The sequence below is a fragment of the Helianthus annuus genome, chromosome 16 (assembly GCF_002127325.2).
Source record: "Helianthus annuus cultivar XRQ/B chromosome 16, HanXRQr2.0-SUNRISE, whole genome shotgun sequence".
Taxonomy (NCBI): Eukaryota; Viridiplantae; Streptophyta; class Magnoliopsida; order Asterales; family Asteraceae; genus Helianthus; species Helianthus annuus.
The window spans coordinates 142,921,498-142,937,649 of record NC_035448.2 but is presented as its reverse complement, the minus strand read 5'-3'; the positions used below and the strand labels follow the sequence as shown (position 1 = coordinate 142,937,649).

Genomic DNA, 16,152 nt, shown 5'->3' with positions numbered 1-16,152 from the left:
AATTAATTAAAAGAATTGAATTGCTAGCATAAAATGTTATAATACTTCGCAACTAAAAAATAAAATAAAAGAATTGAGTGATTAATTAGCTTTTATTGTTTTTGTTTTATGCTAATTAAAAATGAATTGAATTGAATTAAATTAAATTAATGTTGTAGTTAATTCCACAGTTGATTTCTTCAATATTGGCTTTCGTATATTATTATATTGGCCGATTATTTATTTATGCGTTGTTCCTCTTCAACCTCTATCATGTTCTCAATAATTGCTTCAGTTGCAGTCATCAAAAATTCCGGCCAGTCCCTGCATTATATGACAGAACTTCTGTTAGTAAACATCGTTATAACACGAGATAAATATTCAAATAACAAGTAGAATACTATATATTGCGAGAATACGTTATTTGTATCAACTCGCAATTCATGACTTTCTTACAACTCGATGACATGTAATATGTATTAATTAACTCGCAATTCATGACTTTCTTACAACTCGATGACATGTAATATATGTACAAATCTTAATGAATTTCAAGACTAATTCTTATGCACAGGCATCAATCATTTCTATAATTCATGCACTTTGAATTTACTATAGATGCACTTCAAGGACCATTTTCATGCATAGTTTTGTATAGCTTATGCAATTTGCACTAAATAATATATAAACAAATGTGCCTAATAAAATCCTACTCATTGCATTTTTGAGTATGGTGAGATAAGGACAAATATTTTCTCTACCTAATGAGATAGAGAAGCTTTTGATAAAAAAGAAAAAAAACTTTTTTTTACATATAAGCAATATGTGTTAAATAACACCTATTATAATTATTATGAATTGGGTACTAGTTAAAGGACAACAAACGTCCCCATGATGCTATCATTGCTATTTGTATTTAGTACTTACCCGTTTGAGGAATCGAATGTTAGGCCAACGGTGTACTTAGCCTCCTCAAGAGCTGACCGGAACCGGTCCAACTCTTGTTTAGGTGACCTCCAGATGTCCTTAACAGTAAGCTCGGAAGGTTTTACGTCACAAAATATTGGTATAACCTTCTTCTTAGTCTCCATGATACGAGTCAATTCATGCAAGCAAAAATATGATTGACAATATCGCGGAGAAAAAATCGCCACGCCCACTTTACAACCAATGATCGCATTATCGATTTTATCGAACAATTTATCACCTGGTTTCATGTTCTTACTGTCCAAGAAAGGCCTTAACCTTAACCTCGTGAGATGATCAAACAAAAGTCCAGCGATGTTCTTCTTGGTGTCGATCCCACGGTGATTGATGAAAATATCACACGGTGGCTGCTGCGGCGATAGGATGGCGGGCGTAGATGGTTTATAGTATTGGAGGAGGTTGCGTTGCACTTGTTTGGCTGAAGAAATTGAACGTTGCATGGGGAAGGAAATGTGAGTTAAGAGTTTGTACGTTTTCGTTAAAAAAAGTGAGATTGTACTTTTGAGAATTGAAGTTTGTGTATGTTTTTATTCCATTTTTTTGTGTGGGGAATTAAATAGGTATTTATAAATATCAAGGAATATGCAACTCTTTTTCTTAGCAAGAACTTATCAAATCTTGAATCTTGAATTTTAGAAGACAAATCATACATACGTACTTGGACCTTAGAAAAAATTATAGTATGAGTAAAAGTGTTTGAATATTTTGACTCTTTTGGTATCACAAAGTGTTAGGAACCTTCAAACACGGTGCATATAATAATAACAACAAAATATAATAAAAATACAATTAATAATATAATAGATATTTTTAAGTCTCCCATTTTTTAATAACAAAAGAACCTCTAGTGGGGTTTTTAGTATCATCCAATATTTAGTAATTTATCTTCTACAACGTAAAAAAATATCATTGTAATGTTTAGTTCCGGATGCTGGAAAATGATTGTGTCATAGAAACACGATTTTGAAATCAAAGTATATTAGCAGTAAATAAGCTTTCGATGGTTTTGTCTATATAAGTATATGAGGTTTTCTTTAAACTAGTGTTAGTGGAGAAATTATTTATCAAAATGATTTTCTATAAAAACTATTTATTAAAATAGTGTTTTTGAAAAAAAAATATTTACCAAAATAGTGTTACTTGTTTGTTTTGTGTTTGCCTTTTTTTTTCTTTTTTAACCAACTTATTATTTAACTTTTATTATTTTTCTTTTAAATTAATAAAGTATCTATTTTTTATTCTTTAATAATTTATATTTTTTAATCCATTCAATACTTTTTTATTACATATTATGTTCAGTTCTTTGAATTTCTAAGCAGAATAAATATCCAATCCAATAATTCGTGGAATTGTTTTGTTTTGCTTCATTTTAGGTTATAATCCCGTTTATTACATAAGTTGAATAAATGAATTTTATATACTAAATAATAAAACAATATATCTTTAAAAACCTTCTTTATTGCATGGTTTGAATAAATAATAAAACAATACAAATACTTTTAGAAAAAAAAAAGGTAATTGCACGGTATCCCTGACCGCGGAGAAGATACCCCCTCCCAAGCCGCTACCCGACCAAGCAAGCCTGGCGTTGAAATCCCCATCTGAGTTGACAACGGATCCGCATGGGGGTCGAACCCGCATCCCCACGGTTTATATGGGTGTCGGTGGCCACTGGGCTGATACCCAATGGTTTAAATACTTTTATCATACAAAATGTATGAATAAGGTGAAAAGGTAAAAAACGCGGTGGCATTTTTCATAATTATTTACTTGTAGAATAATTATCAAAATTACCCTACAAATGATCTTGTAGGGTAATTTTGATCTAGTAGGGTGATTTTGTAAAATGTTCTTGTAGGGTAATTTTCTAAAATGTTTTTGTAGAGTAATTTTGATCTTGTATTGTAATTTTGATCTTGTAAGATATTTTGATCTTATAGGGTAATTTTGTAGAGCATTATAATTACTCTACAAGTGTATCAAAATTACTCTACATGTTTCAAAATTACCCTACAAGAACATTTTACAAAATTACCATACAAGATCAAAATTACCTTATAAGAACATTTTATAAAATTACCATACAAGATCATTTGTATAGTAATTTTGATAATTATCCTACAAGCAAATAATTACGAAAATGTCATCGAGGTTTTTTTTATTTGCTTTTTCATGCCTTTCTTACGTTTTGTATGTTAAGGTTGTTTGTACGTGAACTTAAATCTTAATATATTAAATAATAAAAAGTTATATCTATAAGAACCATACGTATTGTACGGGTTGAATAAATATAATTTTATATACCAAATAAAAAAGTTATATCTTTAAAACCATGTGTATTACACGGATTGAATAAATGTAACAAATAATAAAAAAATATATCTTTAAAAACCCTCGTGTATTATACGGGTTGAATAAATATTATTTTATATACCAAATAATAAGAAAAATATAGTTAAAAAACTAATGGATATACTCGGTACGCGGTAGATATGGTGATTACGAAGATGATTATTTAAAAGAAGATATAGTGGTCAAACATGTTATTCAATAAGCAAATAAGCAACCATTTGACTAATAAAATATAAATAATATTTAAAAAACTTGTAATAAATCTAATTTTATATATAAAGTAATATTGAAAGTTATATACAATTTGTTTAAAATATGTAATAAAATCAATATAATAGTTTTTTAATAATGAAAATAAAAATAAATAAATAAATAATATATTATCACAAAGTTGGTTTTGGTTATAAATAGTTTGGCTATTTGAAAATCTCTTAAATTAACAATTTAAATTTGAGGATAATATTTTATTAGAAAAATAGAAGTATTTTATTCGACATTTAAATAATTTTTTATTTAGTTAATATAAGATACAAAAAAATAATGAGTTTAGATACGTGACGAATCTAACTGATTTCGATTGAATCGTACCGATATCGGTAGTATCATGCCCGGTGTTTGTTTTTGTGCTTTTTGATTGATGTAAAACATGTTTCGGTATTCTTTTGAGCATATCACGACTTTATTTTTTTAGTTTTCTCTTTCAGTTACTAAAGCGAGTGCCGGTATCAGAATGAACGAACCAATACCAACTAACTTCCCGCCACACAGCGCGGGGAAAAACCCACTAGTTATTATCAAATTATTATCAAATATCAATATTTAGAGTTAATTGCCAAAATCGCCCCTGAGGTTTGGGCAGATTTGCCATTTTCGTCCAAAATGACAGTTTTGTACCAAATTGCCCCCAACATTTGTAACTTTTTGTCATTTTCATCCAAACCACTAACTTAGTTTATTTTTTCTGTTAAGTTGAGAATATTTGGATGGAACTGTCAAATATAAAACCACATGGACGATTTTAGCAATTTACTCAAACTCTTTTAAATTTCTTTTATTAAATTAATTATGTTACATATATAATAAAAAGAATATACATGTAATATTTATATGAGAAAAATAATAGCTTTGTCACATAATTTTTATAAATTTTCATCCAACCACTAACTAAGTTAATTTTTCTATTAAGGCGAAGGAGGTTTATAAACTAAGACAGAAATTAATTTCTAATTTTTTATATAAATCAGTTTTATAAAAATTAAATCTACTTAAACATCTAAATTTTATAAAACTAAACTTTATTGAAAAATGTCAAATATAAAAATCTTATCATATGTACAAAGTTTGTAATTCATCTTCTACTCTTTTAAATTCGCTCTTCAGGAAAAACAGAAACCAGCCCCCCCCCCCCTATCAAGCAAGGTATCGTTACCAAACCTTAAAATTACCCACCAAATTGTAATTATAATGCTATGAACCAAAAGTTTCTTTACTCAAGCCACTCAGAATAAGTATTAGTTAGTTACCCTCATAATCTTAATTAAATAAATATTTTATTTCTATCCCCATATTTCCTAGGTGCTCAACACATTTAAAAAATATGTGACGTTTTACAATTTTTTTTCTATCTCTACAACTGATAAATACTAAAAGTTGTAATCGATTGTTATGTGTTGCACACCAATGACGTTTTCTCTTTATAAAAATGATTTATATAAAGAAGTTGTAAATTAATTTCTGTCTTAGTTTATAAAATTTAAAACATCCTCCGCCTTAACAGAAAAAATAAACAGAGTTAGTGATTTGGATGAAAATTTATAAAATTATGTGACAAAACTATTAATTTTTTTTTCTAAAAACTCCATGTATATTCTTTTTTATTATATATGTAACAAAAATAATTAAATGAAAGAAATTAAAAAGGGTTTGAGTAAATTGCCAAAATCGTCCCTATGATTTTATATTTGTCAGTTTCATCCAAATATCCCCAACTTAACAGAAAGAGTTAATTACTATTTTTGTCCATGTGGTTTGTCAAAAATCACTATTTCAGTCCATTAGTTTAAAAATTGCGATTTCTGTCCCTGTGGTTTCACTTTCGTAACCATTTCAGTCCACCTCCGTTAACCCCATCCATTTATTCTGTTAAGTACACGTGAATTGACCATAGTGCCCTTATTAATAAAAAACGAAAAGATATCTAAATGAGTTAATTACTGTTTTCGTCCCTATGGTTTGTCAAAAATCATTATTTCAATCCCTGTGGTTTCACTTTCGTAACCATTTCAGTCCAGTCTCCTAATACCGTCTATTTTACCGTTAAGTTTTTAATGAAATATCTAAATTACCCTTGTGTTAATTAAATAGAAAACCATGGAAATTTAAAAGATTGTATTTGAGGACCCGCTTGTTAAAACACAACCCCACCCTACTCCATCCTTGCTCTCATTTCCGGCAAAAGTTTCTGGTCATCTTTCCCGGCATCACAACCCCACCCTCTTATGTCCGGTGACTCATTACCCCACCCCAATTAATATCTTCCTAGCAGCATTAGTTAACATAATAACTTTGAAAAATAATGCTTACCTGGACATTTTCTCATTCTAAAATCCAAAATTAAAATTTTGGAACCATATATGTAAAAATAGTGCCAGACTTCTACTTCTACTTCTACCGAAGCCATGGTGGGTCGAATCCTACAATCTAACTTAAGTCCATATGTCATACAACAATAAAATCATATAAATCCAATAATAAAATCATATAAGTCCATATTTAATTAACACAAGGGTAATTTAGGTATATTTTATTAAAAACTTAACGGTAAAATAGACGGTGTTAGGAGACTGGACTGAAATGGTTACGAAAGTGAAATCACAAGGACTGAAATCGCAAATTTTAAACTAATGGACTGAAATAGTGATTTTTGACAAAACACATGGACGAAAACAGTAACTAACTCTAACAGAAAAAATAAACTAAATTAGTGGTTTGGATGAAAATGGCAAAAAGTAACAAACGTTGGGGGCAATTTGGTATCAAAGTGTCATTTTGAACGAAAATGGCAAACGTACCCAAACCTCATAGACAATTTTAGCAATTAACTCCAATATTTATGAATATAGAAAAAAAAAACTTAAAATAAACTATTGAAAAGAAACATGCATTAAAATAATTCTACCGCCTTCCCTAAAAGAAAAAAGAGAATGACACGTCATTACGTTTGATTACTTTTCACCGGTCTACTAAATTACAAATTACGACCGGTCTACTAAATTACAAATTACGAATCCTTAATGTCTTTGAAATAAACGAAGTATAATAGTATAATACATTTGCAAATTACAAATCCTTAATGTAAGAAAAATTCAAACATCACGTGAAACTTTCTTTTGGATTAGGTCATAATCAATACACTAAGATTAATATGACTTAAAATATTATTATAAAATTAAGATATAATTAGATTAGAAGTTGATTAAATCTGTAATTTCATGAATATCTAACTGAAAATAAACGTAAAAGAAAATACCTTGTTTTGACAAAGCACAAGTAATCTATCGCCATCATATAAAGCGTGCAAAGTTCTATAAAATAAAAGATATCAATATATAGATCACCCAATATAAGACAATGGATCACAAACTATAATACAATACTGAGAAATATTAGACAATATCGAGAAAAACAGACACAATGAATAGTAAAAAAATACACAATGACACAAATAAAAAAAGACACAATGCTAAATATACAAAATATAAAATGTTGAATCTAGAAACGGTACAAATATACAATAGATCACAAAATATAAGACAATAAATCATAAAATATAACACAACGTCGAGAAAAACAGACACACTGAGTCGGAAAAAAAACACAATGACACAAATAAAAAAAAAAGACACATTGCTAAATAAAAAAAAACAAAATGATCTAAGCAAAAATTCTAAAATCTTCAAGCTAAACATCCAAAAGCAAAAACCTAAAATCTTATATTGTAAAGTTCGATAAGACGGTTCCGATGTCGTTTGAATGAGTTCTATCAAAGTCTGTTTGATACCCATCCAACGACTTCCTATTTTTAGGAGACCATGTACTTGAACGTTACCCCATGACTTCTTTTTTTTGAACGACAAATTTGGATCACTGACGGACTACTGGAGTATTATCGTGTCACCAGCGGAACCACCCGATCATATCCATCTCCACTAGGCATAATGTCTATACACCAATTCAGAAGAAAACCCAATAAATATGAGAAAAACCCTCTTGTGCGAATCGAACTCAGGACCTATTGGTCTCAAAGTCTTATCTCACCTCAAAATGTCACTAGGCTATAAAGCCATGGATCTCTGTAATGACTTCTTACTAATCGACACAAAATAAGAAAGATTACGTGTTTTACAAGAAAACAGAAAATATGTGTTTTCCTTGATTAAATGACTAATTTTATAAATAAAACAGAAAAAATAACACCATTGGATCAGGAAGTGTGTTATTTTCTTGTTTAGCAAGTAAGAGTATTGAAAGGTCTAACTGTAGTTTTTTGAAGACGGTCGCTTATTTTGTTCAAATAACAATTCAATCCTTATTAATCTATTTTTGTACTTTGACATTTCTAGTTCTTTTATTGCACTAATCCCGAAGGTATGCGGTCTGTTATATCCTATTTCAGGCCACTATCATTGATTATGGCCGTGGGTAAGTTAATTTCTAAAGTCCACGTGAATAGGTTCAAACCTCTACTAGATAAAATCATTTTTCCGAACCTAACGATAAAGTAAAAAATATCTAAACGAGCCTCTAATCATTAACGAGGTGATATTATGGAGAGGACAAAAAATATAATAATGTTTTTCGGGAGGATTTGGATCGGATCAATTTGGTTCATATAAAAAAGGATAAGAAAAACAAGATTTCATAGAATCAGTAAAAGTACGTCAAACGTCATTAGAAATGCATAATGAAAATCTATTATATATAATAAATGAAAGTTATTTGGGCCGTGTGTCAGTAGATGAGGGCATTGTTTTTCCCTTTTTCCCGCCCAACAGTACCACACCCCTCTTTTATCTATCTCATCCCTCATTTACTCATTTAGGGCTTCCCCACATTCTCTCCCCCTCTGCGCTGCTCTATTCCGATCGATGTTCAGATCAATGCTCTGAATCAAGGTTAGATTATCAATAACTTCCGTTCTATAAGTGTCTATCTTTGTTTTCATTGTTCACTCATTCGTTCTTCATGCGTCTTTACCTATGGTTGTGTTTCGGTTAGGGTTCCGCTGGGAAGTTGATGACGGAGATGATCGGAGGTTGTCGGCTCTGCGGCCTGCAATTCTCTTGGTTAATTTTTGGTCAGGTTTGTTGTTCAATTTTGATTTTATTTTTAGACTCTTATATGATTTTGAGGTCGATTGAATGGTTATGCTGTAATGGATTTGAGGTTTAGGGTTAGTTATAAATATATTTTTTCATTTTTCCATCTTGAGTTTTAGGTTAGGGTTTGTTTTATTTTTGGGCTTCTATATGATTTTGAGGTCGATTGATTGGTGACTTGCTATTGTTGTTTGCTGTTGTTTGTTAATTAGGCTGCTGACATTACCGACCGACTCCAACGACTTCGAAGGGTTGTAGGACTATGACGACCAACTCAAAGATTCGAACGGCAAATATCAGTTGTTTGGTTTCATTTTTTCTATATCTTACTTATTTTCATATTATGAAATTTGTGAAATAAGGTAAAAATGGCCATTCTAATTATTTGTTAGATGTACAGCTTCTACAGAATGTTTTTTTTTTGGTTTGTTTCTTTATTATTTGATTATCTGTTAGATGTACAGATTCTACAGAATGTAGTTAAGAGCCGCACATAAATCTGACCAGTTATGGTTTCGGTAAGTATCGATAAATTGTCTTTGATTTGTTATTGTTTATTCAGATGCTTGCATTGGTTACCATGTGATTACGAGTAGATTGATTTTGATATGTTTGTAGTTTTTGTTTTCACAATCTGTTTTGTTGGTTTATTCACCCATGTTTCATTCATAGATCTTTATAATCCATATTTATGGTTTCAAATTTGTTTCTTGGTGGAATTACAGCAAGTCCAGGTTATGCTTCAAGCTGTCTCGATCTCTTTGGAGGCGGATAAGTGGCTTTGGGAGGTCTGAAAACAGAATTGATAAATTTAGGGAAAATGGGGTTGAAAGATGATAACCCAATAGTTGAGGATCTCATTCTACAGCTTCGATAAATTTAGGGTTATTTTCAAATAATGCTTCCTAGATGTTTGAAGACCGAAAAATGTTCAAAGAAGCAACACTGTGGACATTTGTCTGTCTTTGTCGGTCTTCAAACATCTAAGAACCATTATTTGAGAATACCCCTGAATATATCGGGGCTGTAGAATGAGATTCTCCATTGTTGGGTTATCATCTTTCAAACCCATTTTCCCTAAATTTATGGATTCTGTTTTCAACAGGGATGTAATTCAATGACTTCTCTCAATTGAATAGACGGACACTCGCTTCCTCTCAAAGGGTTATGGAGTGGTTATAACAGCTGATCCTGCTAAGGACTGTTATAACTAACCCCTGCTCATTATAAAGACTGATGGACTTAAAGACTGACGAGGCCTATCCACTGTTGAAGACAAAGCCCTGTTAAAGACAAGCACTTATGTACCTAAATTCTGATCAACCAAAGGAAAACCACTGCTCAGTAACAGCAGTTGTTCAACATCTACAGTGGATTCAACTTTAGTATTTATGTATCAGTGTTTCTTATGTAACTGTGTTTAGTGTATCAATGTTTAGATTTTCTTACAAGTTTGATTATGGTTGTCAGATTTATGAAAATGTCTAACAATTTCGGATTGGGTATATTCATTCATAGTTTTATGATACTTCAGTGTTTATGATGAAAATTATGTTGGTTCCATGATTGACTGTTCCCCATGTTGATTCGCTTAATTGTATGTTATGTATATACAATCTCTTGAGACAGACGCTAGAGTTTATCTCTTGAGTCAAACCCTAGACAAACCCAAAGGTGAACCACTGCCCAACAACAACAGTGGTTCAGCATCAAAAGCAGATATTCTACCTTTGTTTATGTTAATAGTGTTTATATATTTAACAGTATTTATCACATCAGTGTTTTATACTCTGTTAGATTGTTAGATGTCATATCACTTCAGTGTTTATATGTAACAGTATTTATCACATCACCTCAGTAGTTTGATCTGTACTATAAATAGAACAGTGGTTTGATCTTTATTCTAATAAATAAAAATGAAGGACACTTGGATGATTATTAAGCTCTTAATTTTAATTGTTTGGGTATTGTATTCTTGAAATTGGTCTTTTTTTTTTTTTTTGCAAACAGATGTTATGGGCAAACTTCTGTTTAAGGTCAAACATTTGTTTAAGGCCAAACATCTGTTTATGTCCAAACATCTGTTAAAGGTCAAATATCTGTTTAAGGCCAAACAACTGATATAGAAGGCCAAACATCTGTTTAAGGTCAAACATCTTCCCAATAGTTAAAAATGATAGTTTTCGTTAATCCTTAAATGTCTGTTACAACCACTGTTTTGGTTCAAACATCTGATTGTTAAATGTTATCCACTGCTGAAAGACAACCTCTGTTTCTTCATTTTTCATGTTGACCAATGACTGACCAAACATCAGTGTTTCAATCGCTGTTGGCTATCCACTGATAGTTAAAAAATAGCCACTGCTCAGATTTTTATTGTTCATGTGGTTAATTAATTATTATAGAATGCAATTATAAAATGAAAACTAGAATTACAATGAAATTACCATTTTACCTAATCGTTACATTCCAATGAGATAAGAGTTCCTCCAACATTGTTTTGGTGATAAAAATTAAAGTTAAAATAACAAATAAAAGAAATTGTTGATGACATTTTGTTGCATATCAAATCAGTAATTAATGCTAATTTCTTGAGCTTTGGACATTGAAAATATTCAAAATTGGAATTTAAAATTGACGATTATTTTCTTTTAATTAAAGTTAAAATAAAAATTAGAAAAGTCATGATGACAATTGCTTTCAAATCAAATCAGTAATTTAAAATTGATGTTCTCTCTCTTTTTTTTTTCCTACAAACGCAACATAGATTCATAATATTAAAATTTATTCGTTTATTGATGACATTAAAAGTCCAATTGTTACATAACATATTGATGACATTAAATTTATTCGTAAGAATTAAGAAATGTTAGCTTCAACTCCATCGATTGCTGAACCTCTCGATGTATGTCCTTCAGCATCGCCATGAACTCCACGTCTCTATCACCGCACTCTATATTGCTGACAACACAAAGCTCACGAACGGAAGTTGAAGGCATCCGCATAAGATTTCTGGAAACCTGCTCTCTCGTGAACAGGCCAACTTGCAATCCATCAAAACATCCCTTCAGCTCATGAAGAGTAGCCCTATCTTCATACACTTGTTCTTCTATATGCTTGACAAAACGCTGCTTTAAATTATCTGATTTTACAGAATTGAATGACGTCATTTCAATAAACTATATTACTCGACTTTTCTGAAAGTATAATATCTTCGTAGGAAATCGTGATGAAAAACAGGTGAACTGGCTATGAGTTTATATACTTAATCAATCAAAACGTGTAGATTTAATATAATATAAACATATTAATGTATATTTCAAAACAACAGTGTTTTAATGCAAAAACCTTTTCAAACCCCAACTTTTATGGGAAAACATTAAAATTAAATACCAGGAAACCCAAGGGACAAATTTTCGAAGTTCAAAGAATAAAAGCAGATTATCATAATTACAATTAATCTCTTCATTTACCATGTACACGCGTTTTTAAACTCTATAAAAGACCGATAATTACTTTTGATTCAAAACATCAACAAATTGTCCTACAAATCACTGTCTGTGAAAGATTGTTCCACATCAAAAATCCAATAAAAATCTACATAGCAAACTTCAGCTTCTACCACTGATCAGACACCAGCGATGTTAAAACCCAATTTTCGATGTGGTCACTCAAAGAAAAAAGAGCAGACGAAGAACTAAACAGTAAACTCGACATAATCAATGACAGTAATTACAAGAAAACCTGGAACAGCATAACATTGCTCGATGAAGTCCTCCACTCTCCTCCCTTAGATTTCCAGAAGAATGCAGAAGAGTTTCTCACACAACTTCTAAAATAGGATCAGAAAATCTGCAACATGCTAGATGACCTGAAAAACAAAAGAGAGCATGAAATCACATGGAGAAAGGCTAGAGCCTACGAAATTTTAACAAGTGTTAACTCTAGCGTGTAATAGTGTATAAATATTTCATTAAATTTCTATTTTTCTATGCAATAGTTTATTTTAATAATCTCAACTTGCATCTTAACATATTCTAAAATTTCAGTGTCAATAAAAACTCTAAACATCATCAACAGTTAATCAAAATAAGAAACAAGCCTAAAATGCAAAGTTCTCCTCTCAACTGTTGTAGCACATCTAACTTTTCACGATATTTATTCACAGTTTTATGGGCAAACTTCTGTTTAAGGTCAAACATTTGTTTAACGCCAAACACCTGTTTATGGCCAAACATCTGTTTAAGGTCAAACATCTATTTAACTCCAAACAACTGATATATAAGGCGAAACATCTGTTTAAGCTCCAATATCTGTTTAAGTCTTCTCATATTTTAACACTTTTGAAAATAGTTAAAAATATTAGTTTACATTAATCCTTAAAAGTCTGTTACAACCACAGTGTTGGTTCAAACATTTGATTGTTAAAAGTTATCCACTGCTGAAAGAAACCTCTGTTTCTACATTGTTCATGTTGACCACTGACTGACCAGAATCAGTGTTTCAATCATTGCTGGCTATCCACTGATAGTTAAAAACCACCCACTGTTTTCATTTTCACCACTATAAACCATTGATATTGATCATCAGTGGTTTCCTAAACAACTGTCCTCCATTATTCATCGGAGGTTGTCACGTGGTCAGTACTTAGCCGTCAGATCTTTGTAACCGCTGCCACATCAGCATTCACTTTTTTCCCTTATAAAACCCTGATCAAAACCCCAAACAGGGTTTTCACTGTCGAATCGAATTCAAAATTCCTTTCAAAAGCAGATACCATCAAATTCCCTCAATTCACCCATCTTCTTCATTCGTTCTAAACCACCTTCGATTCACCATGGCTCTCCCATTCAAAACTCCTCATAACTACCTGTGTATACTTGAGAAACCAACTCAAAACACAACCTTTCACTCCGTAACTGATGCACTCTCGTCTTCAAAGTACAAAACTTTGTTGACATGTAATGCACCCATCTACCTGGATACCCAATGAGAGTTCTAGAAAAATGCAAAGCTTGAAGCTAAGGACAAAAATCCCTTTGTTATTACTTCATCAATAAGGGGAATTCCGGTTACCATCACACCTCAAACCATTTCAGAGGTTTTTGAAATCAACGATCTCACAGGTAAAGATTCTTTCCCAAAAGTTGATTATCAAACTGATTTCATTGAGAGAGGGTATGAGGACGAAATGAACAAAGATACTTTGCAAAAGGGCAGTTTTCCACCTGCCATGAGATTTTTATTTCATATCCTCCTCATGTGTGTGTCAAATAAAACTACAACTTTTAGTGAGATCCCATTGAAAATCCAATACCTGGGCTATGCTATAATGGCTGGAGTTAAGTTTAACTATTCCCAGGAGATTTTCAATGATATGGTCAAAAAGGTCAATAAAAAGTCATTTTTATTATTTCCAAAATTTTTAAGTTTTTATCTACAAAAGAAATTTTCAAAGGATAATGCACATGTGCTTATCCAAGGAAATCCTTTTCAAATAAACAGCCTAACTTCTGAAACATTCACAAGGCTGTCAAAACCTTCAAAAACACAAACAGAGGTACCTGAGCAGAATTTAGCAACAACAACTGTTCCTCAGGCCCCTGCTGTTGAGCCCACTGCTCTTGGTGATCACAGTAGCACCACCACTGCTGTGAAACCCACACCAAAACCCACCAAAAAGACAACCAAGAAAAAAAATCCCAAAAGCCTCCCAAACCCACCAAAAAGTTAACTCTGGGAGATGAGATCCCAGAGGTAACACCTGTGACAACACAAAAGTCACCTGAAACCACTGCTGCTACTTCCTCACAGTAGATGGAAGAAAGATCTCAACCTGAGCCTAAAACTCCTCCTGCATCCTCTCAAAAGGATCAGGTTATATCCATAGGGACACCACATTATGAAGCAATGGATTTAGTTAAATCTATTTTCCACAGCCCAGCTCCCGGGGCAAATTCTCTTTCTACCCCTATCCTCACTGCACAACTTCCACTATCAATGATATCTATGTTGGATGCACTTGATATAGCCCAGACACAAATCAGTTCATCTCAATTAGCTGTTAATGAGAATATACCACAACAAGTGACTGAGTCTGGTGTCTCTATCATTGCTAACCCACCAATAGTTGAGGAGGCAACACTGCAGGAATTACAAGTAATTCCTGTCAGTAGTTCAAGTGGAGCAGCTACTACAGGTGTTGAACCCACTAGTTTACACCTGGACAGTAGTTTCATTAGTGAGACTCCCTTGAAGGCAATTTCTTCTTTGGGAACCATAGTGTCTACTGGTATGTATCCTTTATACACCGGTAACCTTAAAATGGTAACCTCTATTGAAGAAAGAAGTCCCTAGTACCGAGAACAAGGGGCATCAGTTGATGACTTTTGGGAAACTTTTCCTAAGTCAACTGCTGATATAACCACTGCCAGTGGGAAATCAGATGATCCCATTAACTTGGGTGATGGTTTAAAATACAAGGAATTGACGGAGAGGGTTGATCAACTTGACACATCTGTTGCAGAAATCAAATCTATGCTGCAACAGTTGTTACAAGCTCAAAAGGTGCATGATGATGACACACCAGCACCTGTTCCCATTTCATCTGCACCTTACAATGTAACACCTCGCAAAACCATGTCTAATATAATAAAGACACGTGTCATGAAGGGTAAATGTGTAACGAATTAATTTCGAGGGATTAAAATTGTCAAATGATGTAAAGATATGTGTGGAAGGATCAAAAGTGTCAACATGCCTAACTTGTGCCTCAGATTGACCTTACGTGATGTTCGTATTCCTTAATAAATAAATTATCGAACATAAAAAGTTGTTTGCACTTGAATTCAAAACTTTACAAAGTATAGGGATTAAAAGTGTCAACATGTAAATTGTTACCTCTGAGTGGCCTTTTAATGATCCCCAAAAGCATTGTAATATTTTAATCCTTGCTCTCACAAATATCGGACAATAAACTATTGGAGTTTCGATCAAAACAAGACGTTTCGGGTGATCTTACAACTACCGGGAGCTTAACGGAGTTAAATTGTGACCCAAGACTCCTAAAAGTTAACTACAAGGGTTAAAAGTGCAATAAAAGAAAGTTATTTAAACTTAAAATGGACCAGGCACTGAAATTGCAAAGTTTTAAAACTTTTTACCTGAGCAGACGGTTGTCGCGGCCCGCGTAGACTCCCTTTGAGTCTTACGCGGCCCGCGTGAGAAGTGCCAGCGACCAAAAAGAAGACAGCTGCATGTTGCAGCCTGTTACACCGCCATTGCATGGCTGAATTCGATACCAGGGACTGAGCAAATGGTTTTTCATGCACTATGGACACTTAGGGACATCTGGAAACAACATAGGGACATATGGATTGATCTTGGAGCATCTAATTTCCTATATAAAGGACTTGTTGTTCTTGAGTTAATTTGCACATTTTCAATTTCACTCAAA

General features: G+C 32.3%; 1 protein-coding gene across 1 annotated transcript; it reads right to left on the bottom strand.

Annotated features, from left to right (window-relative positions):
• Positions 1-215: 215 nt before the first annotated feature.
• LOC110919723 (disease resistance-like protein CSA1) lies at positions 216-1,406 on the bottom strand. The gene is made up of 2 exons (XM_022163983.1): positions 907-1,406; positions 216-303 (listed from the first exon to the last, which is right to left on the bottom strand). The coding sequence occupies exons 1-2, from the start codon at positions 1,404-1,406 to the stop codon at positions 216-218; spliced, it is 588 nt and encodes a 195-aa protein (XP_022019675.1).
• Positions 1,407-16,152: the final 14,746 nt, after the last annotated feature.